The sequence below is a fragment of the Onychostoma macrolepis genome, chromosome 07 (assembly GCF_012432095.1).
Source record: "Onychostoma macrolepis isolate SWU-2019 chromosome 07, ASM1243209v1, whole genome shotgun sequence".
NCBI lineage: Eukaryota > Metazoa > Chordata > Actinopteri > Cypriniformes > Cyprinidae > Onychostoma > Onychostoma macrolepis.
In genome coordinates, this window is record NC_081161.1 from 41,734,165 (window position 1) to 41,760,809 (window position 26,645).

The following is a 26,645-nucleotide window of genomic DNA, read 5'->3' on the forward strand; positions in this document are numbered from 1 at the left end:
TATTTTTTGTGAGTCAAAGCTGAATTTTCTGTATCATTACTCCAGTCTTCAGTGTCACATGACCCTTCAGAAATTCAGAAAATTTCTTATTATAAATGCTGAAAACAGTTGTGCTGATTTATTTGTTTCAGGGTTCATTTGATATGAAAAGTAAAAAAAAAACAGCATTTATTTGAAATATAATTTTTATAACAATGTAAAAGTGTTTGCTGTTACTTTTCTTGCTGAATAAAATGATTCATTTCTTTTAGTATATTTAAAAATAAACAAGCTTTTTTGCAGCAGCTTTTATGAAACAATGCATTATGGTATTGCCTTCTCCACAACAAATGCATCCAGTGCTGTCTAACTTTCTGAACAGTCTTCATGTCAGAAATGCATTTATGATGCCTTGAAATGCTGCAGCTCAGCAGGTTTCAGAACAGAGCCTACAGATGCAAGTTTAATCGCAATAATAGTAACATGACGAGAGTTTGATGGAGCACCTGGAACATTTGGAGTTATTTATAGAAGTCACTGTCGCCTCAACATTCCCCGGAAAACACCATCATTAGACTTTCCATATTTAGACACCTGTCTGAGAGACACATCCAGAAGAATAGGATAGAAAAATATGAAAAACGAATCACGATACCAAGAAACACATGCAAAGAAACAGGCCGGCGTACATTCAACAGTCTGAACAGTAAGAGATTTATTAGAATATGACTCCAGTTACACTTGATTCACACAATGCGCGTTGAACCTGAATTTATTTACAGGGTTCTACAGCGTGCTACTACACACAGTTCCTGTGTCGAAGGCGAGGTCACCGGACGTCCGGCCAATCAAAGAAAAGGTCACATTCAAATGCCCTAATTACTGATCAGGTCAATTAACGGAATAGTTCACCAAAAAGCATCGGTTTAAGTCATTATTTACTCAAACCTCATGCCATTACAAACCCAAATGCTGTTATTCTCACACAATAATATCACATCATTTCATAATTTTTCTGTTGTGTTGAGAAAATATCAGCATATGATTTGGATTGGCATAAGGTGAGCAAATAAATGCCAGAAGCTTTATTATTTGGTGAATTACTCCTGTAAGTTTCTGAATATAACATTGCAAAACTACAGCGGTAATAGTATATAAATGTATATACTTCAAAATCTATTCATTGTCGGAAAATAATGCTGTTGCAGATCTCTCAGGAACAAATGTTAGATCAAAAGTAGTAGTTGTGGAAAGTCACATGTGGAAGGATCATTCTATTAATGTCATTCTTGTGTGCAAATTAAATTTCTCTTAAAGGTGAAGTGTGTTATTTCTATGGCACTAGTGGTACCAAACAGGTTTCTTAAACACTCCCACTTGTGTACTTTTCAGGGCAATCAATCTACAGATTGTTTACTTCTAGTTCAAGGAAAAGTTGACACAAAAATGAAAATGCATTCATCCTCAGACCAAAAACACAAGATGTTAATTGATGGACTGCAGTGGTGTGGATTATTGTGATGTTTTTTTGGACTCTCATATTGACGGCACCCATTCACTGCAGAGGATGCTGAGCAAGTGATGTAATGCTAAACTTCTCCAAATCTGTTCTAAAGAAGAAATAAACTCATCTACATCTTGGATGGCCTGAGAGTGAATTCAGCAAATTTTCATTTTTGGGTGAACTATTTAATTAATATTTAATTAACATAAAAATTTACACACTTTACCTTTAAGTGTCATGGAACCAGACTATAAAGACAGACCATTGGTTTTGGTCAGGGTACAATAAATGCACTGTTATGTGATAAGCTGTGGTCATAAAGTGCTGCAGGGATGATTTTTGTAGGCCAACCCATAAGTTTGCATCACCCCGGTTCCCTCAACAAAAACCCACTGAGATTTTTCCATTGGCTTTTGGATTATTGCAGAAAACAGTCTCTGTAACCAACAAAAGAACTTACACATTTTGTTCATCAAGATCTTAACAAATGAACACAGCTTTTATTAATTTTCAAGTCTAAATACAATCACCAGAAAGTAAAAAGCTAATCGTAGGCTATAAACAAACAACATGTTTGTATGAAGACAGCGTCCCCACCACTTAGCTTCTGACAACCCTTTCAATCTTAAATATGTAAAAGTTGGAACATTTGAGTGAATAGTTTGCAAGAAGATGATTATAAATGCAACGAGGCTGTGAAAGCAGACTAGAGAGTGTATCAGTTTACCTGTTTGCAATGATGACGTTCAATTTCCATTTAGACACTCGTTAGCAAAAGTAAAAGTTTGTCAATGGAAGGTTTCAGTGATACATTTTAAGTCATAGAATAAAATATTTTGAGCTCATGTTCATCACAGACCTTATTTCAGACATTTAACCAAAAATCCATTAAAAAAGAAAACCCGGAAATGCTAAAATGCTCTCGTTTGAAGTCATTCCTGCAGCACTCTAGCCATTATAACATTCACAGATTGATGATAAAAGAAAAACCTGCAAATATCAGTTTGTTAGCACAATGTTTTTCTTCTGTTTTTCGCTCAGGCATTGCTCCAAAACCTTGTGAGCTGATTACATAGACAGCATTTAAGGCATCACAAGCTGTTCCAAAGAGCATCGTGCTTGTGTCGAACTCTGAAATCAATTGTTAATCGAGTTTCCTATGTGCTTCACATGAGGAATGCTATCTGTATGACGCACACAGTTGCTGCCTATTTAGAGCGCACCAAATCAGTCACTAAGGGCTTAGGATGCTGCCTTAGAAGATAGCTGACTATGTAGGCGTTAGACAAGCAATGCAGCTCATTAGTTTTAGAACAGCGTCTGAGTGCAATATTGTTTCTGACTAACAGGCGGTTTTCACTCAATGGCCCTACAGCTCGACTTCTCAGAAGAATCACTCCTACAACGGGTGTAAAGAGCGTCAAAAGTGAACATCATTAAGGTAAGTTCACAGTTTTCGTTGTCAGGTCCAATTTTAGATCGGTCTGGTGAATAAGTGCAAGAAAAACATTCGATTTTCAGAGAAAACTGAGCTAGTTGAAAGTGATTTGGCAATTCAAGTATACAGTATTATGATTAGTTATGATATAACAAGGCAAAGTATATATAATTACAATCAAAGAGAAAGCAGCTATGTACTATGATATAATTGTTTTAAGTGTTGTATTGGCATTAATACAGAAACAATCAGAAGGAAATAAATTCACGTGTCACTATTCAAACAAAATCAGTAAACATTATTAATAGTGTCATTTTACTGTCCTCGCATTGTACAATCAAAACCCCTCAACATTAAGGAATAATTCAACTAAAAGTGAAAATTCTGTCAAATCTGTATGATATAATTTTCTTTCTGTGGAACACAAAAGGACAATTTTTGAAAAATTCTAAACGGCTTTGAACTTTTTCCCCTCTGAATTGCATATAAATATGCATTTGAACTATATATTCCCCATCTAAATTGCACCTAAAATCGGCAGTCTCAGGTTTTTTGTTACCAGTTGCGAATTTGAAATATTTCACTCAGCGCACAAATTATATAGACTACATTTTACGTTTTTTTTTTGTTTTGTTTTTTTTGTAAAAGGTCATTAAAAGCACAAAAAATCCATGGAAAAGCACACAAATTTTGATGACTACACAATGACAGACTTTTCATTTTTGTCCGAACTATTCCTTTAAGTTCTTATTGAACGCACACATGAACCATATTTGCGCTATCTGAATATATCCTATTCCTTATAAAAAGGCATTGCACAGGCCCAAACATTCCAGTGATTTCCAAAGATAAATCCAACTCGTCTTTAAAACATTCTGTCGGCGTATTCATCGAAAAATAACTCTCGTTAAAATTCTCGTAATCAAAGTAAAGTAAAAAATATAATGCGCTTAAACATAAAGCTTTCCCTTTAGTTTCTATTGGAATACCAGAAAAAAAAACAGACATAAAACATATCAGTACATTATATTCTGGACTATAAAACAAGGGTGCATCTCCAAGCCTTTAAGTAAGGCCATCTACTACATAACAAATCATTTAGTCAAGTTATAAATATTGACTACGGTAAATAAAAAAAGACACATCAAATTGCAATCCTTAACTCTTTGTTGTGATACATTTCGATTGACATTCCAGGAAAGTCTAAGGCCGGTGGCTGAAATCAGACCTAATTACAGACCTCCGCAAATGAAGTCCCATGTTTGTCCGAGTGAAACGAACACCATCTGACAGAAAAAAATAGAAACCTCAAGACTTCATGGTGCAAATGGGCACTACGATGACCAGTATCACAGTGCAGGCGGCCGCAGCGATCAATGCACCGATTTTACACGCCTTAGCTCTGCGAAACTCCGCCTCCTTGCGCTTGAGCAGCGAATCGTAGCCCGGCGTGTAGATGTCCTCCATCCAGTACTCCAGATTGTTGGGGTTGAGCGACTCCTGGACCTGCAGAGGAACAGAAAAAGGTGAGAGGTCCTACGAAGAAAGGCGTCTGTGCGGAGCGGACCGTGATTGTGCTGTGAAATGAAAGCTGTGGAAGATGAATGGAGCCCTCGTCCAGTCGCCTCGCTAACTGCAGACAGATTACTGAAGCAACACATTCCGCCGAGATGGAATTTTTCATCAAATTGCCATTTTAATTGAGTATATGCTGAGCCAGTGAGGGGGAAATGAGAAAGAGGAAAGCGTGATACGACACTCGGTTCAGGATGAGAGAGGGAGATGTTCAGGTATGACAGCAGGGAGATGGAAACAGTCAGACAAAAATAGCCAGAGCAGCTGAAGGGGACAGAACAACATTTTCTGAAGAAAGCACGAATGGGGATTGTCTGCGCAGTAGTCACCATCAGGATGCTTGGGTGTTTTGGGCGGCTGCCAGCATGTTGCTGTACGGTTGCTGAGTGGTTTTGATTAGTTTTTGGTGTGTTATGTAGTTGCGCTTGTAAGTTGCTGTCAGGGTTGTATGGCATTTAGAGTTGAGTTGAGGTAGTAAACAGGATTGCAATTCAAATTTGAATCTAAGGGAGTATAACTGCAGGGCCTTCAGCCCCCCTATTTGTCGTCTCAGCCCCCTTAAAAAATTATAATCAGCTTCCTCAGGAAAGTTTATCATTCTCGGTGGTTTATCGATCTCATTGTGGTACTCATGCGCTGCGATAGATCATTAATGTGTGTGCACACATTTGAATGAAGCGCACACACTGAGAGAAAAACAGAAAATCGTGCCACCGAGACGCACTTTCATGAGATCAGGTTGAAAAATGACTTTTGCATCATCTTGAGCAAATGCACACTATATTATGCCACAATGGCTGTCTTGATGAGTATCCAAGTAAACACAGTTGGTTACGTCTTAAATGTGACCCTGGACCACAAAACCTTAAGTCTCCGGGGTATATTTGTAGCAATAGCCAAAAATACATTGTGAGGGTCAACATTATCGATTTTTCTTTTATGCCAAAAATCATTAGGATATTAAGTAAAGATCATGTTCCATGAAGATATTTTGTAAATTTCTTACTTTAAATATATCAAAACTTAATTTTTGATTAGTAATATGCATTGCTAAGAACTTCATTTGGGCAACTTTAAAGGCGATTTTCTCCATATTTAGATTTTTTTTGCACCCTCAGATTCCAGATTTTCAAATAGTTGTCTCTCGGCCAAATATTCTCCGATCCTAACAGACCATACATCAATGGAAAGCTTATTTATTCAGATTTCAGATGATGTATAACTCTCAGTTTCTAAAAATTGACACTTAAGACTGGTTTTGTGGTCCAGGGTCACAAATAAACAAACGGTTAAGAAAATATTGAACGTGTGTCAGTATAACGGATCCATGCATTTCTTATATTAGGCTAATAATGTTAATCAAGCAACAAAAGAAAAACAGAAAATTACTCACTGCTCTTAACTAGCTGTAAGCACAGTAAAATACAGTTGATTAGGTCATTTGTATCATTGTAGCTAATGGTCTCTATAAGGGCTAAGCCCCCCTGAAGATGAAATCCTAGTATAACATGTCTATATTACTGTAACATAAAATTTGAAACTTCAAGGTTTATAGAGCAGAGAGACAGACAGATGAAATGACAGAATGCTAGAATGACAGAACGATAGATTAAATAATATGACAAAAAGAATGATACAACAAACGAAAGAATGATAAATAGAACTAATGATAGACAGACAGACCAAACAAATGGATGTTCCAAAAACAGATAGAACGATACACAGAACAAACGATAGAACGAACACACGTACAAAAGATAGAACAATAGGCCATTAGATAGAACGAATGTCAGAACAGATGATAGATAGAACGAATGATAGAACGGACAAATGATTGATAGATAGAGTATTGCTCTTTAGATTGACAGAATGATGGAACAAATGACTGATAAAAGAAACAGATGATAGATCAAAAGAAACAATAGATAGTACGAATGATCAAATGATAGAAGGACAGAAGCATAGAAAGAACTACGGAGCGAGAGATAGAATTATTAAATGATAGATAGAATGACAAAATCATAAACAGAATGACGGAACAATAGATAGATGAACAGAATCATAGAATGACAAAACGAGAGATAGAATGACAGAATCATAAATAGAATGAAAGGAACATTCTTAAAAATAAAGCTTCCAAAAGGGTGTTTTTGCAGTGATGCCATAGAAAAAACATTTTTGGTTCCCCAAACCTTCCTTCCAAAAAAAAAAAAACTATTTTGAAGAACATTTAAAATCTAAAGAACCTTTTTCGACAATAAAGAACCTTTTCTTCATTTGAAAGGTTGGATGGATGTTCAAGGTTTTTCATAGAACCACTGATGCCAATAAAGATCCTTTGTTTTTAAGAGAGAATGAACAAACTGTCAATCAAACAACAGACAGTACAAATGGATGATAAATAGAACAAACGATGGACAGATAGACAGATAGATAGATAGATAGACAGACAGACAGACAGACAGACAGACAGACAGACAGACAGATTGATAGATAGATAGATAGATAGATAGATAGATAGATAGATAGATAGATAGATAGATAGATAGATAGATAGATAGATAGATAGATAGATAGATAGATAGGTGCAAAAGAACCAACGAATGAAAAAAGAATGATAGAATGATAAATAGAGCAATATAATGAAAGATAGAATGAACAATAGATAGACAGACAGGATGGACAGACAGAAATTACAAGGTCGTAAACATCAATGTAGCTGTTCATTTCAGCACAACAGATCTCAGCAGCACTTTCAAGAGAACAGCTCACTTTATCAGGAATTTCAGGAAAAAATCAATGTCTCCACAGGAGAGGGTCAGCTCATTGATTCACAGAAATGTTTACGCTTTAATTGTGTCCCTGCACAGCCCCTATGGGATTCTAGCTTATAATTAGAACAACTTTAATGTCAAGCGAGCAGAGTCAAAGCTAACGAGCCAGAGGTCACTCAAAAATATCCAGTGTAAATGACAGAGTACTCTGAAAGCTTGCTGCAGGCCTACAGTTAAAGTACTGGTAAATATGCATTCATTTCAGCGATCGACAGAAACATTTTCAGCGATGTTTTCATCTGTTTTTCAGCAACAGCATGTTTTCCGCAGTAGTTAGCAGCACTACCATAACTCAGACTCAAATTATAGCAATTTAGCTATCTAAAATTGCCCATCCAAAATTTTTTAAATAAAAAAATAAATACCTGTAATATTAATGTTGTTTATTGATTTGTTATTAAACAAACAAATAAATAAATAAATGAAAGACAAACTTAAACTGGGACGGAATGATTTGTCTAAGCAATATGTCATTATAAGATGTCCACCTAATGGTCCATTTAATATCAAGAGCACATTTTGCATCTGCGCCACTCTGCTGCCATCTTCCATGCCTCTAATAACCATCCTCCGGCACCTTTGCAGCCAAAGTGTGTTAAATTTAGTCATTTGTCACATGTGGATTGGTTCTGAATATCCGATAGCATTAATTTCTGCGCTAACTGGCAGCAGGATGCCGTCACCGATGACACTTTCCTCCGCTAAACTGAGCACGTATAACTTCATGCACACTGAAGGTATTAACCATCGCTGTCTCCAATAAGCTCAGAGTAATCTTACATCAATACCAGCAGTGAGCAAGAAAGATAATCCGAGTTTCTTGTGGAAAAAATCTCCATAATTTCATGAAGAAGGAAAACAGCAAGTTGTAGTTGTAGAAGTGACCAAGTTTGTTTTATTCTCAACTACATAATTTCACTCAAAAATGAAACTTTGCTGACATTTTACTCACCCTCTGGCCATCTGAGATGTAGATGAGTTTGTTTCTTCATTTGAACAGATTTGGAGAAATTTCTTTTGAAGTGAAAAGCTGCTTATTTGTAAGAGACAAATCCATCACGAAGATGTTTTTAACTTCAAACCACTGCTTCCAGCTAAAATGCGAGTCGTCTATCCATAATGCTGCTTTCTCCAGAAAAACAGTCCAAAACAGTTCATAAACAAATATAAAGGAAGCATTATTATGGATTTTGGACTCATATTTTTTGCTTCACAAGACATTAACTGATGGACTGGAGTGGTGTGGATTATTGTGAGGTTTTAATCAGCTGTTTGGACTCTCAATCTGACGGCACCCATTCACTGCAGAGCATCCATTGGTGAGCGAGTGATGTAATGCTACATGTATCCAAATCTGTTCTGATGAAGAAACAAACTCATCTACATCTTGGATGGCCATCTTAATAAAAGTTTCATTTTGGGTGAACTGCACCTTTAATTCACCATAGCCAGAAAAAAATTCTGCACAATTAGCAAGCCTTATTCAAACAAAATGATATTATAAAGATCACCGTTAAAGCTAACATTTAATATTAATAATTTATTACATTATCATTGTCTACTTTCTTACAACACGATCAGTGATCTAGAGACTAATTAAACACTAACAGAGCCGGCTTGTAAAGTTCCAGGGAATAAACACTAATGTTATTTTGCAAATAATGCATATTTAGAGATAAATCCTCAACAGCACCGAACTCTCCTGTGAGAAACCTGAGATTAATTATCTTAGAAATCTCCCTCTCTGTAATTGCTATGGCAACAGAACTTTTACTAAGTCATCTAATGGGCCGTTCACACAGGACGTGTTCTTGTGTTCAGTCCGCACTGTTTTTTAATTGACTTGTACTTGTGAACACACACTTGTCAGTCTTTTTTGTAGTGTCAGGCTTCCCACACAGCTCAGAAGTCAATCAAACAGAACACAAAGAAGAGCTGTGGCGATGGGTACTTGACACACAAATGTGAAAGACTTAAAAATAAATAAATACCTAATTTTAACGTTTCAGTTGTATTTTTATTTTAATATTGATATATTTATTAAATATATGAAATAAACAAATAAATAATATTGGTATTAAATGCATTAATTAATTCACATTTGCATGTATTTAATAAATAATTAAACACTGTAATATTAATGTTATTTATTCATTTACATTTTATTTTAATAGTAACGTTATTTAATATATTAATCACATAAATAAATAGTTATTATTAATAGGTATTTATTTAATTGTGCAAGCCTTTCCAATTTGCATGTATGCAATAAATAAGTTAATAATTTACATTTAATTTTAAAACTAATATTAATGCATTTATTAATTAAACACCTAAATAAATTATAGTAATACTGAAGATATTGATTTAATTACATTTTTAATCCTAGTGTTTTTAATGCTTGCAACAATATCCAATATGTGGCAGGCATCTGCAAAATAAATAAATAAATAATTGTGAAAATAATTTTATGCAAATACAAATATTATAGTTTTTGTACAATTGCATCCTTGCTGCACAAATCCAAAAAACTTTTTGCTTTGTCAGCCTCATCTTGTTGTTCAAGGTTCGAAAGCGCTGTGCTGGGTCACTAAGAATCACTGGTACGTGGCATTGCCCAAGCTGCGTTCTGTCTTTTTGACATTTTCTGCCTTTTTTCTGTTCCTCTCATGCTATGGTTGGGCAAGCAGGCCTTCAGAAAACCTACAGCCCTTGCAAATGGGCAAAATGAGAGATGCTCCCCTGCTTCGAGCCACATTTCCATGCACTGGGGTGAACATGTAACACAGATTTGATGCAAAGATGTAGGGCACATTTTAAAATTGCGGTCAGCGATTTCTTTTTCTGTCCCATCTTACTTTTTTTACTATGTTCAGTACAGGAACAGCTAGTTTTAAAGCCATCACTTGCTTTTGTCAATAACATACGGCATAGATTATGTTATTGAATGAAAGAAGCTTGCTGAGTGCTGTCTCCTACACTAAAGCCTTTTTATTGTGAGCCGTCCTCTATCAATGCGATTATGTCTGGAGATAGTGAAGACAGATAAACATCATCTGAAACAGACATCTACAACAAGCGCACAACAGATGGTTTTACAGCCAACATGAATACAAAAGGACCCTTTTTTCTTTAATGCATGCTCCCGGTCTTTGCAGTCTTTTATTGAAACACAAAGGACCGAAATCCCTCATACATTTTACAACTTTCAACAACTTGTTCTTGTTTACATCAATTAAAGCACCAACTTTTCACCTTTACAAAAGGACTGATACATTTCTGTGAATTCTTTGTTCGTGTCAACAGATTTGTTCAGAAAACAATTCAGTGTTTCTTTTACGTCTCATCATGGCGTACATGCCTCTCTCAGACTCACTAAAACACTCCTATACAGTCATATTGTTTGTTTTTATTGATTAAGTTTTAATAATGAGAATGCTTATTGCAAGTGCTTATGCCACGCAATTCATTTTGTTGTAGCAGTAGGCTACTAATGAATCATACCAACTTCAACTAATTTGCATTTACAATAATCAATACTAAAATGCATTTAAATCATACGCCTAAAAATGTTAATAAAATAAAACACATTTGTAAAAAGCAGTAAATGATACTCAGATAAACAAGTCAGTGAGTTAGTCTTGTGTTGAATGAATCTTTCAGAAACCAGTTCATTGATTTTTGTAGTGATTCATATTACAAAATCTCACTAAAAATTTTCCAGTAAAGCCATATGTACACTGAAACTCCTATATGTTATGTTTTTGATATATGTAGCCTATACAGTGGGGGGAAAAAGTATTTAGTCAGCCACCAATTGTGCAAGTTCTCCCACTTAAAAAGATGAGAGAGGCCTGTAATTTTCATCATAGGTATACCTCAACTATGAGAGACAAAATGAGGGAAAAAAAATCCACAAAATCACATTGTAGGATTTTTAAAGAATTAATTGGTAAATTCCTCGGTAAAATAAGTATTTGGTCACCTACAAACAAGCAAGATTTCTGGCTCTCACAGACCTGTAACTTCTTCTTTAAGAGGCTCCTCTGTCCTCCACTCGTTACCTGTATTAATGGCATCTGTTTGAACTTGTTATCTGTATAAAAGACACCTGTCCACAACCTCAAACAGTCCAACTCCAAACTCCACCATGGCCAAGACCAAAGAGCTGTCAAAGGACACCAGAAACAAAATTGTAGACCTGCACCAGGCTGGGAAGAATGAATCTGCAATAGGTAAGCAGCTTGGTGTGAAGAAATCAACTGTGGGAGCAATTATTAGAAAATGAAAGACATACAAGACCACTGATAATCTCCCTCGATCTGGGGCTCCACGCAAGATCTCACCCCGTGGAGTCAAACTGATCACAAGAACTGTGAGCAAAAATCCCAGAACCACACGGGGGGACCTAGTGAATGACCTGCAGAGAGCTGGGACCAAAGTAACAAAGGCTACCATCAGTAACACACTGCGCCGCCAGGGACTCAAATCCTGCAGTGCCAGACGTGTCCCCCTGCTTAAGCCAGTACATGTCCGGCCCGTCTGAAGTTTGCTAGAGAGCATTTGGATGATCCAGAAGAGGATTGGGAGAATGTCATATGGTCAGATGAAACCAAAATAGAACTTTTTGGTAAAAACTCAACTTGTCGTGTTTGGAGGAGAAAGAATGCTGAGTTGCATCCAAAGAACACCATACCTACTGTGAAGCATGGGGTGGAAACATCATGCTTTGGGGCTGTTTTTCTGCAAAGGGACCAGGACGACTGATCCGTAAACGAAAGAATGAATGGGGCCATGTATCGTGAGATTTTGAGTGAAAACCTCCTTCCATCAGCAAGGGCATTGAAGATGAAACGTGGCTGGGTCTTTCAGCATGACAATGATCCCAAACACACCGCCTGGCAACGAAGGAGTGGCTTCGTAAGAAGCATTTCAAGGTCCTGGAGTGGCCTAGCCAGTCTCCAGATCTCAACCCCATCGAAAATCTTTGAGTCCGTGTTGCCCAGCGACAGCCCCAAAACATTACTGCTCTAGAGGAGATCTGCATGGAGGAATGGGCCAAAATACCAGCAACAGTGTGTGAAAACCTTGTGAAGACTTACAGAAAACGTTTGACCTCTGTCATTGCCAACAAAGGGTATATAACAAAGTATTGAGATGAAATTTTGTTATTGACCAAATACTTATTTTCCACCATAATTTGCAAATAAATTCTTTAAAAATCCTACAATGTGATTTTCTGGATTTTTTTTTCTCATTGTGTCTCTCATAGTTGAGGTATACCTATGATGAAAATTACAGGCCTCTCTCATCTTTTTAAGTGGGAGAACTTGCACAATTGGTGGCTGACTAAATACTTTTTTGCCCCACTGTATATCATGTTTTTGTCATGAATCAGTTCATAAAAACATATCATTTGCAATTATAGCTTATACATAATTTAATTTCAGTTACTGACCTAAAAAGTTGTTTTGCTTCTTTTAATAAAATAAATGTTTGTAAAAAGCTGTAATAAATAATCTTATTTCCATATTTAACCATTCTTAATTCAATTAACTCTCAGACTGATTAAATCCAATTTTGAACAAATCGTTTAATCTTATGGTTAATGCATAAATCTTTCAGTAAACAATTCAGTGATTCTTTCACATCTGTCTGTCATAGCCTATAAAATATTTTTACTGCAATTTCTTGTCATTTTTGCTGCATCAGCTCTTAAGAACACATTTAATTTGATTTACATGTTATATATAATTTAATCTCTATTATTCACCTATATGATAAATACAATAAAAACATTTTTGTCACAAACAAATTTCCATATTAAACAGCTCTATGTTAAATGAGTCAGTCAGTTATTGACTCAAGAACTTCTGACTGATTCAATCCAATTAATGAACAACTGAATCATTCTACTGATTAAATGAAATACTTTATTTTTGGACAATGCAATCAAATCCTGGCATACAATTTTGTTTCACTCAGTAATTAATTTGGATGTAAACAGTATAGGATGTTTTAAGACTGAACACAACAGACAAAAAGAAGGAGCGTTTTAACGTGAGAAATCAAGGTCAGTGAAATGTTTTCCTTTCCATGCAACAAAATGGCGAGTCTGTACTAATTAAAACTTAAAAATGACATGCTTTTCAAAATGTCTCAAAATCACCCACATAAACAAATGACCTCATTTCCATATTAAACGTTTCTCAGTTAAATGACTCAAGAACCTCTCAGATTGATTCAATCCAAAATTGTAAACAAATCATTCAAACTGGATCAACTGACTCACTGAAATAATTAATTAAAATCAAAACGCAATCGTATTGCATACTACATTTATTCTCATCAAACACGGCGTTTCACTCAGAAATACTTCGGATTCCAAATTGCAAATTGGGTTGGCATTGGAACGAAGCCAAGAACCTGCAGTAATTGACTGTCAACAATGAGTGATTTTAATAAGGATCATTAATATTTCACAGCACACAAGGTAACCTACTGCACCGACGACCTTCAGCCACGCAGCCGGCATGTGGCAGAGAAGCACTGATTGAAAGAAAATCGAAGCCGTCATTCCCATGAGCCTCAGCTTTTGAAGCTAATCCCACACACAGAAAACCCTCAAAGAACAGAGAAAATGGACAAGATTGGCAAGGTTGCAATCACAGCGAGGTGGCCTCTCACCTGCAGGTCCAGAGCGCTGAGCTTGTTCTTGTCTCCTGAGTTGCGCTTGTACTCTTCGATGGTCCAGGAGGGTTGGGAGCGCTTGCCATCGGCGAGGCCGGTCAGTCGCAGATCCGTGTAGAGAGGGCTGCCCTTCACGTGAGACTTGGCGGCGGGAGGGAAGTGGTGTGGGCTGAACACCTGCTCCACCAGGTAGGAGTCCTTGGGCGGCTTTGAGGAGCGGTGGGCCTGGTGGGCGTCATACTGACGATCTGTCTGTAGGGGAGAAACGGGAGGAAAGGTCACCGAGGAGGAAGCTTCGTATCTCTTCTGCTGATCTGATAGATGCATTTTAAGACTGATGATACTGAAGACAAAACAAAAAGGAGGGTTTTAACCCTTTGTCACACCTCCTCTGTAATGCAAACGTAACAAAAAAGCTGGTGCATCAAAATTAAGTAAATGTAAAAAGTAAATGATGACAGAATTTTCATTTTTGGTGAACTATCCTTTTAAGTATTAAACTCTGAAACATACAATACTGGTTGGATCTTTGTGAAAGAACTTTCTTATTTGATCAAAAATACAGTAAAATTGTGAAATATTATCACAATTTAAAATAACGGTTTTCTATCTGAATATGTTTTAAAATGTAATTTATTTCTGTGATGTAAAGCTGAATTTTCAGCATCATTACTCCAGTCTTCAGTGTCACATGATCCTTCAGAAATGTATAATTATCAGTGTTGAAAACAGTTGCGATACTTCATATTTTTGTCATATTGTTAATCAGGATACTTTGATAAACAGAAAGTTTAAAAGAAGAGCATTTATTTGGAATAGAAATCTTTTGTAACATGAGGAAGCTTTTGTTTAAAGTCTTACTGTCCCATTTGATCAATTTAATGCACCCTTGCTGAATAAAAGTATTAATCTCTTTAAAAGAAAATCTTACTGACCCCAAACTTTTCAAAACTACTATAACATGAACTGCAAAAGTTTGTGCTACCAACATGAATTAAATTATAAGTCATATATGATATGTTTATAAACAATACCACAACCTTGAACAATAGCATAAAGCACTTCACAAATGGACAGTTTTCCCTAAAGTAAAAAAAAAATAAAAATACAGTATTTCTTTGAAGACGACTAATATCGTAAAGACTTGAGAGTGGCACCTACTGCATTACATGTAAACAACTTATTTGATCTCCTCTAGCAACCGCTTATCAACGCCCTCCCAGCTAACAGGGAAACTTCTGATTAATGTTCACAGAATGTTTGTTCAAAATTTTCTGGTCTTTAATTCAAGACATTAGCAAAAAAACAAAGGAACGTTTTTTTTTTTCTGCAGTACTTCAGTTGTACATTCATCTAACGTTTTTTAAATGTTATTACTTGTTTCAAAACATTCAGGGAACATTCAAAAGTAACGTTCACTTAACCTTTACAAGAGCAAAAAATAAATTCATTCTAAAAACATTCAGAAGTAACGTTTTAAAAACCTTAATGGTAATATTAGCAAAACATTCTCAGACTATAGTTTTGTTAGTTGGGCTGGCAGTCACCTAAAACACCCTAACATCATTAAGGCAACTTTTGCACAGGCAAACACCTCCTTTACTTCAGCAATTCAGAGTTATTTGACTTGTAAGCCAAAAACGAGCAGCTGAACACCAGGGTAACACCGGGGGCCGATGCAAACACACCGCATCAGCTATAAGTCTCAGCAAAAAGCATGCTGGCGCTGCATGAGTCTAACTAGTAACAATATGTATATATACGGCGCAAGCAGGAATGACTGCGGTCTTATTTGTGGAGCAGGAAATGTGTGTTTGTCTCAGTCCTTAGACTATTATAAAGAATAATATCTGAGTCAGGAGCTTATTCCTGTCCGGAGGGACACCGGAGTGCTGCAGCTTATACAACCTGAAAGATTTGATTATCACAAACTGGGTCATTCTACAAAACGAGTGCCATTAGTACGTAAAAAATAACTTTAATAATGAGCAGCTGATGCAGCTTGTACTATGTTTATACATTTTTCTAAACATAATTTAGTAACTTTGCATTTTTTTCATAAGGATGATATTTGTAGCTTTTTTCCATTTGTTGTATTAGTAAATAGGCACCGTATAAAACAGAAATACTGTTATGAACAGATTTCCCTTTCTAAATTAACTATCCCATAAATTGGAGAAAAAAAAAAGCAAAAAAAACTTCTAATGACACTGCTATTCTTTCAAGAAGTCATTGTCAACCTGCACCATGATCTTATGATTAAAAAGTGGATTGTTGAACTATCAGAAATTTTAAGAAGCTAAAATGATTATATTTACAAAATATGTTTCACAAATGCAATGCTAATTTGCATTCATAAAGTTTATATTTGTGCAATCACAAATCTGCAATGGCATTTGTTGTGGATTTGTGACTATTTTGAGACTTTCTTTACAAGAACCTGTTTACAGATTAGCACTTTAGTTCTGTTCAGTCAATCAGATGTGAGTTTGAAGTCTAGCCAATTATTATAAAACTTGCTTGATGTTTTTGAGGCATTTTATAGTTTCACCACCTTCAGCAAAAAAAAAAGAAAAAAAAAAGTCAGTAGACATTTTGTGTTCACCATACAGCATATGCATCTATATAATTTGTATCAGGTCCCAGACTTCACATTGGACATGCTCAAGAATGCCCTTAGACCAAACACTGAAATATACAATTACCTGCAGGTGGTTTTGTGCCAAAATCCCACAGGGTTTGCCTAGAAAAGGTAAGAAATAAGTTTTTTCTTCCATCAGGACAGACTGTGGCCTATTTTCTGGCTGTAACCCACCATTTAGGAATTGTATTATCTAAATCATTTTAAGATAATTGCAGTATTCATGCTCTGCAATGTCATTTTTGTCTCTCTGCCTCTGTACAATTTGTATCTCTTCTACAAAAACCCACCCACGTTCTTCTTGTTCTCTCTCTCTCGGCTAAAATTTAAGGTAAGGCGTTGTTCTGTCTGGCCTGAGCTAAGGTGAAAATTAAAAAAAGCCACAGGAGTGAGAGCCGAAGAGTGTAATGTTGATCCACCTCCTGTTTTCCAGCAGGGAAAGACTAATCAAACAACCACAGATGCAAATGAGGGAAGGCCAACTGAGAGAAGGAAAAATATTGTCTTTCTGATATTTATACGAGGTATAGGTTATTTCTCACCAGAAAGCAGCAGCAGTGATATAATATGTGCCGCAGGTCAGACTCAAAGTCATACAGACGACTGTGACTCACTCAAGACTCAAATGTCATCATCTAACCACAAGCATTCTTTATTTATTTCTTCATACTGTAACATAACCAACATATTACAAGTTATACATCAATGTATTGTGGCATTGCAGTAAATTAAAACTCTTTATTGCTATTGTAAATTCATTAAGTGTAATCTCTCTGAGCCACAATATAATTTGTGTTGTTGCTAAGAATCATTATTACAAGTGCTCATAATCAGTAGTGCTTTGAAACAACGTGAACTTTGAAGCATTGGCACGTAGCTGTTTATGCAAAGGCAATATGTGCTGCTGATTTTAATTCAAGTTTAATCTGAAGTACTAAAATTACTAAAACAAACTAAGAATAAAGCTACATGGTAATATAAAAAATCAAAAGCTAATAAACAAAAGCACATAACAAAATTACTATACTCAATACTATAACGGTATATAAACAATACTAAAATTAATGAACTGATGTACTATATTTGAAATAAATATCACCAAAAAGCAATAAACATAAAAGCACATAAAATTACTAAAACTAAAATGAAAATGAAAACTAAAACTATTAAATCAAAAGATAATTCAAAATATTAATAAATGATAAAATAAGTTGATGTTAAAGTACTAAAATGGTAAAATAAATTGAAACTACATTTTTAAAATCAAAGTACTAAACATAAAATAGCACATAACAAAATTACTAAAACTAAAGTAAGCGAAAAAATAATATTTAAACTAAAAAACATAAAATCTATAAAACAAAAATCTATAATAGTATAAAAATAATTTTAAAATATACTGAAAAATAAATTAAAGCTAAATAGAAATATTAAAAAAACAAAGTACTAAACATAACAAAAGCACATAAAGCTACTAAAACTTAAACTAAAATTAAAAATGAAAACTAAAATGTATAAACATAAAAGCTGATTCAAAATTATTAACAAATAATACTACAACAGTATACAGATAATGGTGCATTTTAGTGCATTTAATGCATTTAATGCTGTGCTTAACCAATCAGAAAACCTTAGGCAACCTATTATCAAAATATTGGCAATCAACCACAACAACTTGTGCCGGTGAGATTAGCACAGGAAACCCCTTCACAACTGCAAATATATAGTCCTTTATTTTGTCATCTAAATCCATCAGCCTATTCAGGGCACCTCTCTTCAGTACATACTTTGTCCAACACAGTTCGAAGTTGAATGGGCACACGCAGTCTTAATTAAAACCTCATTGAAGATGGCCTTCAAATGAAGCGACTAAAAGCACTGCTTGTTTATACTCCGCCAGCCGAATATTTAAAGTGTGCTTTTAGCTTGACCACTACTGACATGAGGTTATCGCTTGGCTAGCTGGCACTTTTGTTTGGGCTTAAAGAAAAAAAGGTTTGCATTGCCCTTTATCAAGGGTACTTTGCTAGAAGGTACGAATGTTGTGCTAAGTGCCTGTCTGGAAATGACAGTTCTCTCGAATCTTCTGGCTTCACTGGCTGCGCTCTCGCATAAAGAAGTCGTGCTAAAAGGCTGGCGTAACAACTTCATGTGAATTAGAGGCAGGGTGATACAGACAGAAAGAAAATCAAAGAGAGTGACAGGATGCATACAGTAAGACTCACATTAACCCAGAAAAACATTTATCAAAACATTCACAGCTGAATAGATGTGTGGCAGATGAGCTGTTTGCTTCGAACCCCATTGACAGTGCTGATTTAAAAACATGAAAGCAATGCTTTTAAATGAAAGATGAAGACAAAAAGTTAAAAAACAAAAAGTACAATTCAAAAAAAGCTTCTACGTCACAAGTGTCAAGAAACGGAATTGCAGTTCTCTTCTGCTGTTGGTCAGACAGACAGATAGCTCCGCCCCAAAACTCACGCCATTGGTCAGTGAGTCAACATTGCTGTCGGGCTGTTCGAGAATCTCAAACTAACAGATCAATGTTTGATAGTGGCACAAAACACAAACTGCTTCCAGTTTTCAGGACAATTAGCATATAAATGGCTTGTTCATGGTCAACTAAACTTAAACTACACACCTCACCTTTAAATTAGGGTGACCTCAAAAGGCACAGATTGATCAAAAGCACAAAGCTGTTGTGTTCTCTCATTAATGTGAATGAGGTTTGATTAGCCACCAGTTCCCTGTGCGACCATTCACTAAAATTAACTACAGCTTGGATCGTCCCAGAGCGCAGAGACTTTTGGCACTCGCGACTTCCCCAAAAAGATCAGAAGGGACGATACAGGAACTGGCAGGCATCTAACCAGGGCAATAAGCCAAGAAGACAAGAGCAAGAGGCAGAGGAGGAAAACTGAGAAAACATGAAAATATTCCCAAGACTAGAGAAGGGGAAAGTGTTGCATGGATCGCACAGTCTGAAGAGAAGAGAAGAGAAGAGAAGAGAAGAGAAGAGAAGAGAAGAGAAGAGAAGAGAAGAGAAGAGAAGAGAAGAGAAGAGAAGAGAAGGACATTATAAGAATAAAAACAACACAGACAAACAAAACATCAGAAGAGGATGATGAAAATGAGAAGAATAGAATAGAATAGAATAGAATAGAATAGAATAGAATAGAATAGAATAGAAACCAAAAGAAGAAACAGAATGGAACGGAACAGAATACATTTCAAAAGGAATAAAAAGAACATATCACAATATTATACTGTAGAATTGAATAGATCAAAATAGAACATATCAGAAAATAATTAAGAGATTATAAGAATAAAAGAAACAGAGAATACATCAGAAGAGAATAATGAGAATAGAACAGAACAGAACAGAACAGAACAGAACAGAATAGAAACTAAAAGAAGAAACAGAATGGAACAGAACATAATAAATACCAGAATAGAATAGAATAGAATAGAATAGAATAGAATAGAATAGAATAGAATAGAATAGAATAGAACAGAATAGAATAGAATAGAATAGAACAGAACAGAACAAACAACAAAAGTAGAAGAGAGGAGCATGTCATAGAACAGAACAAAATAGACTATACAAAATAGAACAAATAAACAACAAACAAAACTGAACTATAACAAAATAAATAACACAAAACAGAACAAACAAATAAAAAGAACAAGATAGAACAATAACAGAACAGAATAAACAGCACAAATCAGAACAAGATAGAACCTTAAACATGACATAACATTAAATAGCAGAGGAAATAAATAAAACAGAACAAAATAGAACAATAACATAACATGTAACATAACATGATGTAAAACATAACACAAATAGCACAAAATAGAACCATGACATGACATGACATAACATTTAACATAACTCATCACTGATAACCCTGTAAAAGCATGGTCTTGTTCCTGTTTTCCTCCTGCATGTAATCAGGAATGGAAACCCACACTCCATTACCCATAGAGAGTCAACTGTATCCAGCTTGCCTACTAAAGACTTAGGTCATGATATTCTTTCACTTCACTTTTGTGTAGCATCCCATGCAAATGTCATCAGAAATAAATCACCAGAAACTGATTTCCTGCTTTTTTGACACCATGAGTCCTCCTACTTTCTTAAAGCAGTGTACAAAGAAACACATTCATCTGCCTTGCAGCATTCATGGAATCCTTGAGCTTGTTTACATAGGTTTTTCAATGCTGCAGAGCACTGAAGCTACAGCCCATAGATGTGTCAACATATTAACTCAAGAGCTGGTAAATACTTTACAGGACCAATTTGCCATGAAATCCCTGTTCCTCTGGGGGGATTGAATTAAAATTATTTGTCAGATTCTCTGTTGTGCCCTGCACTCAGTCTGTGCCCCCGTCTGGGCTAAAGTACAGCTAGATGGAGGGTAGAATAGGTAAATTGTGTGATAATTGCACCACAAGAGACCATGGCTGTATTATTAGAGATATGATATTAAAGCTAGACTGCTTCCAAAACAACATGCCTGCTTGTATTTTGGGAAGTGATGGAGGGAAATTCTGCATAACCACCTAGGGGTGTCAACCACAGCAAAACCACGCAAGGGTGTAGGAGAAAGCTGACAACCTTCTCAGCCTGGCGCATGAACATCAAGTAGGTGACGTAACATTCTTTTAGTAGTCGTGACTGATTTGCTTAAAACCAGATAAGTGGGCGCTAGCATAAATATGTTTACCCCTTACCGATAGTGTGTTTGTTTATTCCATTGATTGTCAGTGCTGGATTTTTGTCTTTGCACAGCAATCGAGCTCTTGAAATATAATGACTGTGGCCTAAAAATGTTACCCTAGTAATCAACGATTGGAATATAATGATAGATTTGCTAAAATGTGTCCCACAGCAGCTCATATGACAGACTAAATCCAACAGGATGCAGTGTTGGGCACCAAGTCTTGATTTTACCAAAAGGTATAGACTGATCTACATCTTGCTAACCTTACATGTATGCATTTCAAGTCAATTCATTTTAAGGCACTGTACATAATCAATGCTTTTTCAAAGCAACTTCTTCAAAAAGTACATGTAATGTAGTATCAGTTCTGAGCTCAATATGGTGTAAGTCATTTCAGTTAATTCGTTGACAGAGTAAGATTTCTGTCCATTTTGGGTTTAGACCAATGACTCTTGTGAACTAATTAGTCAGTTTTGCCAATCGGTCATTAAAAAGAGATCCACCAATCTAGTGATTCAGTCAGTGTGATAGCAATGCAATGCAGAACCTGGGGTACAATGCTCATAACAGCAAATTTAACATGCAGTAAGGACAAAAAAGTGCAGTATACAGGTTTGTTACCTCTCTGGGTTTCCTATGTCTGTCCTTGCCTTCAATATGCCGGTCTCTTTCTTTCCCTTCTTCCCCTGTGTGCCCAGAGTAAGAAACAGTCCTCCAGTCTCGAGGTGAGTTGGTGATGCTGGCCACTTTGGATTCAGTGGCGCTGTTCTCCTCGTTTAGCGACCTGGATGACCTGCGTGTGAAAATGCTCTTCTTTAAAGCTTTAACCCTCAGGCTTTCACTTCCATCAGCCTCCGAGCAGCACCATTCTGGACTTTTTTCCACCTTCATGTTGTGTCCAGTGGTGTGACACTGGAAAACGTGAGGCGAGAGGTTCGCATCGGTCTTAATCTGTTCCATGTGGCCATTATCACTTGATTTCCCATTAGCCTCCGGTTCTTGAATTTTCTCATCCAGTCTAGTAAGCTTCGAGAGGACCTGAGAGATCTCCCCTCGCACCCCTGAAAGAGACTCAAGCTTCTTCTCAATCTCGCCAATCCTGAGTACCAGCTTGCAGACGCTCTCTTTGAGCTCATCGTCCGAGTTCTCCAGTGACTGGAAGAGGCGGTCGAGCTTGATCCCGGTTTTGCCCAGCTTGACAGTGTTGCGATCAGGTGAGCTGTCCCCGTCTGATTTCGTCACCTGAGACAGTGAGCCGTTGCTGTTGTAGCATGATGACTGCACAACTCCGAGAGAGCCACAAACGCTCATGTCATCCAGAAAGCGAAAGATGTCACTGATATCGTCGCTGACAATCTCAGAGTCTTCATCTGAGTGTTTGAAGGGTGGCCTCTCTCCATATTTGTTGTGACCCGAGTAATCTTTCGCTTTCCTACTTTCAGATTGTTCCGTCTGGGTTCCAACACTCATGCCATTGTCCACGTTGCTCGACTGAAATGATGGACAGTTGATGCTCTTGTCCTTGTACCTTTTCCCAACCTCTCTTTTCTCAACACTGGGTCCGCAAGCCACAGAAGACATCTCTTTTGTTTTGGTTCCATTGGACTTCTTGGGGAAACCTGAGGGAGAGGCAGTGGACTTGTCCTTTGCACACTGAAAGTGCTGATCGTTTTCCATGGTGCTGATGTTATGACGGTGATTGTCCTTTACCACTTTGCCATTTAAAAAGGACCTCTCAAAGTCAGGACCTTCTTCGGTATTGAGACTCAAGCTCTTGACAGGCCAGGCTGGCTGTTTTCCATGCTTGCTCGAAGTCCTCCTGTTGCTCACGCACTCGGAGACCGTTGTAGGTCCAAAGTAAGTGGACGCTTGCAAGTCATCCAGGCTCTCATGCTTCACCCGTGATTTGTTTTGAATGGGTGAGCTGACGGGTTCAAAGTAAGGGTTGCTGTACGGCAGCTCGAAACTGTGATTGAAGAAAGTGGGAGGCTTGCTCAGCTCCCTCCTGTGGTGGTACTCGCCACCAGCTTTGGGATTCGCTCTGCACTCCTTAGTGATCACATGGGGTGAAAAGGCAACAAGGTTGTGGAAATCCTCTTTGAAGATATTCCGCTTTTGCACACACGAGTGCACGGTGAAAGGCTCTCCGCTGGACATGAAAACATCCTTGATCCCTGGGTTGGCGTGGAGAGATTCCTGGTCCGTTGTTGACTCGCTGTCGATGTCCATAGGGAAGTAAGTGCTCTGCATCTCGCACGGAGGAGGACTGACGCTGGGGTACTGTGGCAGATGCTGTAGTTTATCCAGCGATGCTGCCCTACATTTCAGATCCTTGGTGACTCCCAAGAGGAAGTTGGGTTCTGAGGTTGGTATAAACTGCTGGCAGTTATTGCAGTCAGATTTTGGGCAGGGTGACTTCCGAGAGACGTGATGACCTCTGGTGTCCATGAGGTTGTACCCTCTGTCATTATCGCTGAAGTTATACACATCCGTGTCAGATCGACAGGACTCAAAGGACTGGTTCTTGTGAAACTTGGGTCTCCGACCCATTGGCAGCTTGTCTTTGGCCATACCTCCATTCATCTGGATGAGATTAAACATAGTGACAATGTCCGCCGCCACCATGAGCTTCTTGGACTGTTGGTCCTCCACCGAGCACCTCATCTTGTCTTTGAATAAGGTTGCGGGGAAAGCTGGATCCAAGCATGCTGTGTAGAACAGCAGACTCCTCAGCTTAGCCAAATGGACCAAGTCAAACCTGGCACACAGGGACTTGCAAAGGTCTTGGTATGAAACGGTGCTATACTTAGTATCCAATTCCTCCAAAATCCTCACAAGGAAGAGGGAATACTCTGGCATGGCATCCATTGCTGTTTTGATTCTTGATTTTGTGAGGAAAGGACAGCCTGCAGGGGACAGATGAATGATTAGTGACTGAAGAAATGTGAGCCATCTGCCAAACTACCATAAAAATCATAACAAGATGCAGGACTGTAACCATCATAGACATACTCAGAATATTGATTGATCAGTATGGGGGTTTCAATGACTTTTACAATGGGATCCAAAACTTTTAGGATTTTTTAAAAGAAAATTAAGACAAAGAAATTGTATGGCATAAAAAGAATAGGAAATACTTGAGATTCTGCACTATTTCTACATTTGTGGCATTAATTAAGTGACTCCCTAATGTAAAAGATCAGATTTTCATGCTTAAAGCACAAGATGCTCTTCTCTGCACAAATCATGCTGGATAATATACAGTAGATCTTGTACAGTCTATGCCAGCTCAAGTTCATTCTGTCTTTAAAACAATTCTGAGAAATTCTAATATTATGCATATGTTTACTTACTGAAATAATACTAATTATAGCGCTTGTGATTAAAAAGCATTATATGAATAATAGCTCAGACAGCTGATCTGGGAGAATTTGATGAGAAATATTCGATTTCGTATTAATTCAGATCTACAGACTTTGGTACCATTAGCAAATATGAGCATAGTTTCAGATATTGTTTAGATCTCTTCTGAAACTCCATAGAAGACATAAGAGATGACTAAAAAAAATGATCTCAGGAGAACATTTTAAAATGTTAAAGCAAAAGTCTCCATTTGCCCTCCATTGACCTCATTGCTGTCAAGGAGAAACAATATGAAATAATTCATATTTGTAATTTTTCTTACCTATGGATTTGTACCCCACTGTGCATTCGGTCCCTCCGATCTTGAATATAAAAGAAAGGAAACAGATAATTATTTGCAATGAAAATCTTATATAAAAAGCTGAACTACTGAATTAAATGCACTAAAGAAACAAGTGTTTTACACATGCAACTGCAGTTTCAGTTGCATAATAGGACTGTAAATCAATTTGCACTGCAAGTATGCATGTATTAAAATCCTGTCTCCAAGCCTCAGAAAAAAATCGATTGGAGAAAAAAAGCAGTATAAACGAGCACATTCACACGAGAGTATGCTGAAAAGCGGGATTTAAAATAGTCCCACAACAATGTGAAAATACAACATTTAAGATCCGTAAAAAATCACCAAGAACAGAAAAAGAACACACACCTATTCAGCGGTCCCATCTGCTGTCCTCTGGATCGACAGCGGAAAAAACTGGACAGCGATGTTTTAATTCAGAAGTGCATTATTAACCCACAGACATTTCTTTGCAGTTGCACGGCACAGCACAGCATCAGCATCATAAATCCCCGCGTCCACCTGACGATTGGGGATGCTATGGAATGGCCTCTCTTCATCTGTATCCCATCCGGATTGCAGGGGGAGTTTGGTGAGGGAGCTGCTCTCTCTCCATCTGATGGAGCTCGGAGAGCTCAACTCGTCTTTGTTTCCACCTAGAATGACGTAATTTCACCTTAAGACCATCGCGAACGCGTGGAGACAGGTTGAGGAATGGACAAACGGGAATTAAATTGCATTATGCATTTAATAGAAACGCGCTGCGCGACGCGTCAGTGGCTCAGCCATGCGGGAATCGCAGACCGCAAACACTGCATTGGTAGGCTATAACGCTACTCTCTCACCTCTGCATGTTCAGATGAATACACGTTTAAATGCAAAGGAAAACTAATGCAAAGTGATGAAGTTGAAAAGTTAATCCCCGGAGCCTCGTGTTGCCAGATAAAATCAGGGAGAACGGGCAAGTTGTCAGTTCATTTAAACACACTAGATGGGGTAAATTGTCACAATGGAAATTTGCCATTAAATTTGCCCTTGGTAAATATGATCAAAGAAGGCTGTGAAAATTAATCTGCATTGTTAATCCTTTTGATCTTTTATTTAAAATATTCACAAAAATATAACCTTTAATTGGATAATAAGAATTTAAAATGGGGGGGAATATCATTATGAAATAAATGTTTTTCTCTAATACACATTGGCCACAATTAACGGCACCCTTTTATTCAATACTTTTTGAAACCTCCATTTGCCAGTTTAACAGCTCTAAATTTTCTCCTATAATGCCTGATGAGGTTAGAGAACACCTCACAAGAGATCAGAGACCATTCCTTCATCCAGAATCACTCCAGACCCTTTAGATTCACAGCTCCATGTTGGTGCTTCTTCTCTTCAGTTCACCACTCATTTTCTGAAGGGTTCAGGTCAGAGGACTGGAATGGCCAGCAGAAGCTTGGTTTTGTGCTCAGTGACACATTTTTGTGTTGTTTTTGAGGTTTGTGTTTGGATTATTGTACGGTTGGAAGATCCAAACATGGCCCATTATAAGAT

General features: G+C 37.1%; 1 protein-coding gene across 1 annotated transcript; it reads right to left on the minus strand.

The window, feature by feature from the left end:
• Positions 1 to 676: 676 nt before the first annotated feature.
• Positions 677 to 25,785, minus strand: minar1 (membrane integral NOTCH2 associated receptor 1). The gene is made up of 5 exons (XM_058780699.1): positions 25,464 to 25,785; positions 25,077 to 25,116; positions 22,013 to 24,297; positions 14,018 to 14,272; positions 677 to 4,427 (listed from the first exon to the last, which is right to left on the minus strand). The coding sequence occupies exons 3-5, from the start codon at positions 24,257 to 24,259 to the stop codon at positions 4,230 to 4,232; spliced, it is 2,700 nt and encodes an 899-aa protein (XP_058636682.1). The 5' UTR covers positions 24,260 to 24,297; positions 25,077 to 25,116; positions 25,464 to 25,785; the 3' UTR covers positions 677 to 4,229.
• Positions 25,786 to 26,645: the final 860 nt, after the last annotated feature.

Excerpts from the sequence above, each read along its gene's own strand:
- minar1 (XM_058780699.1), bottom strand. The coding sequence starts at position 24,259 with ATGGATGCCATGCCAGAGTATTCCCTCTTCCTTGTGAGGATTTTGGAG. Across the intron at positions 14,273-22,012 it reads GACATAGGAAACCCAGAGAG|ACAGATCGTCAGTATGACGC; the intron begins GTAACAAACCTG and ends TCTCCCCTACAG. Across the intron at positions 4,428-14,017 it reads TCAGCGCTCTGGACCTGCAG|GTCCAGGAGTCGCTCAACCC; the intron begins GTGAGAGGCCAC and ends GTTCCTCTGCAG.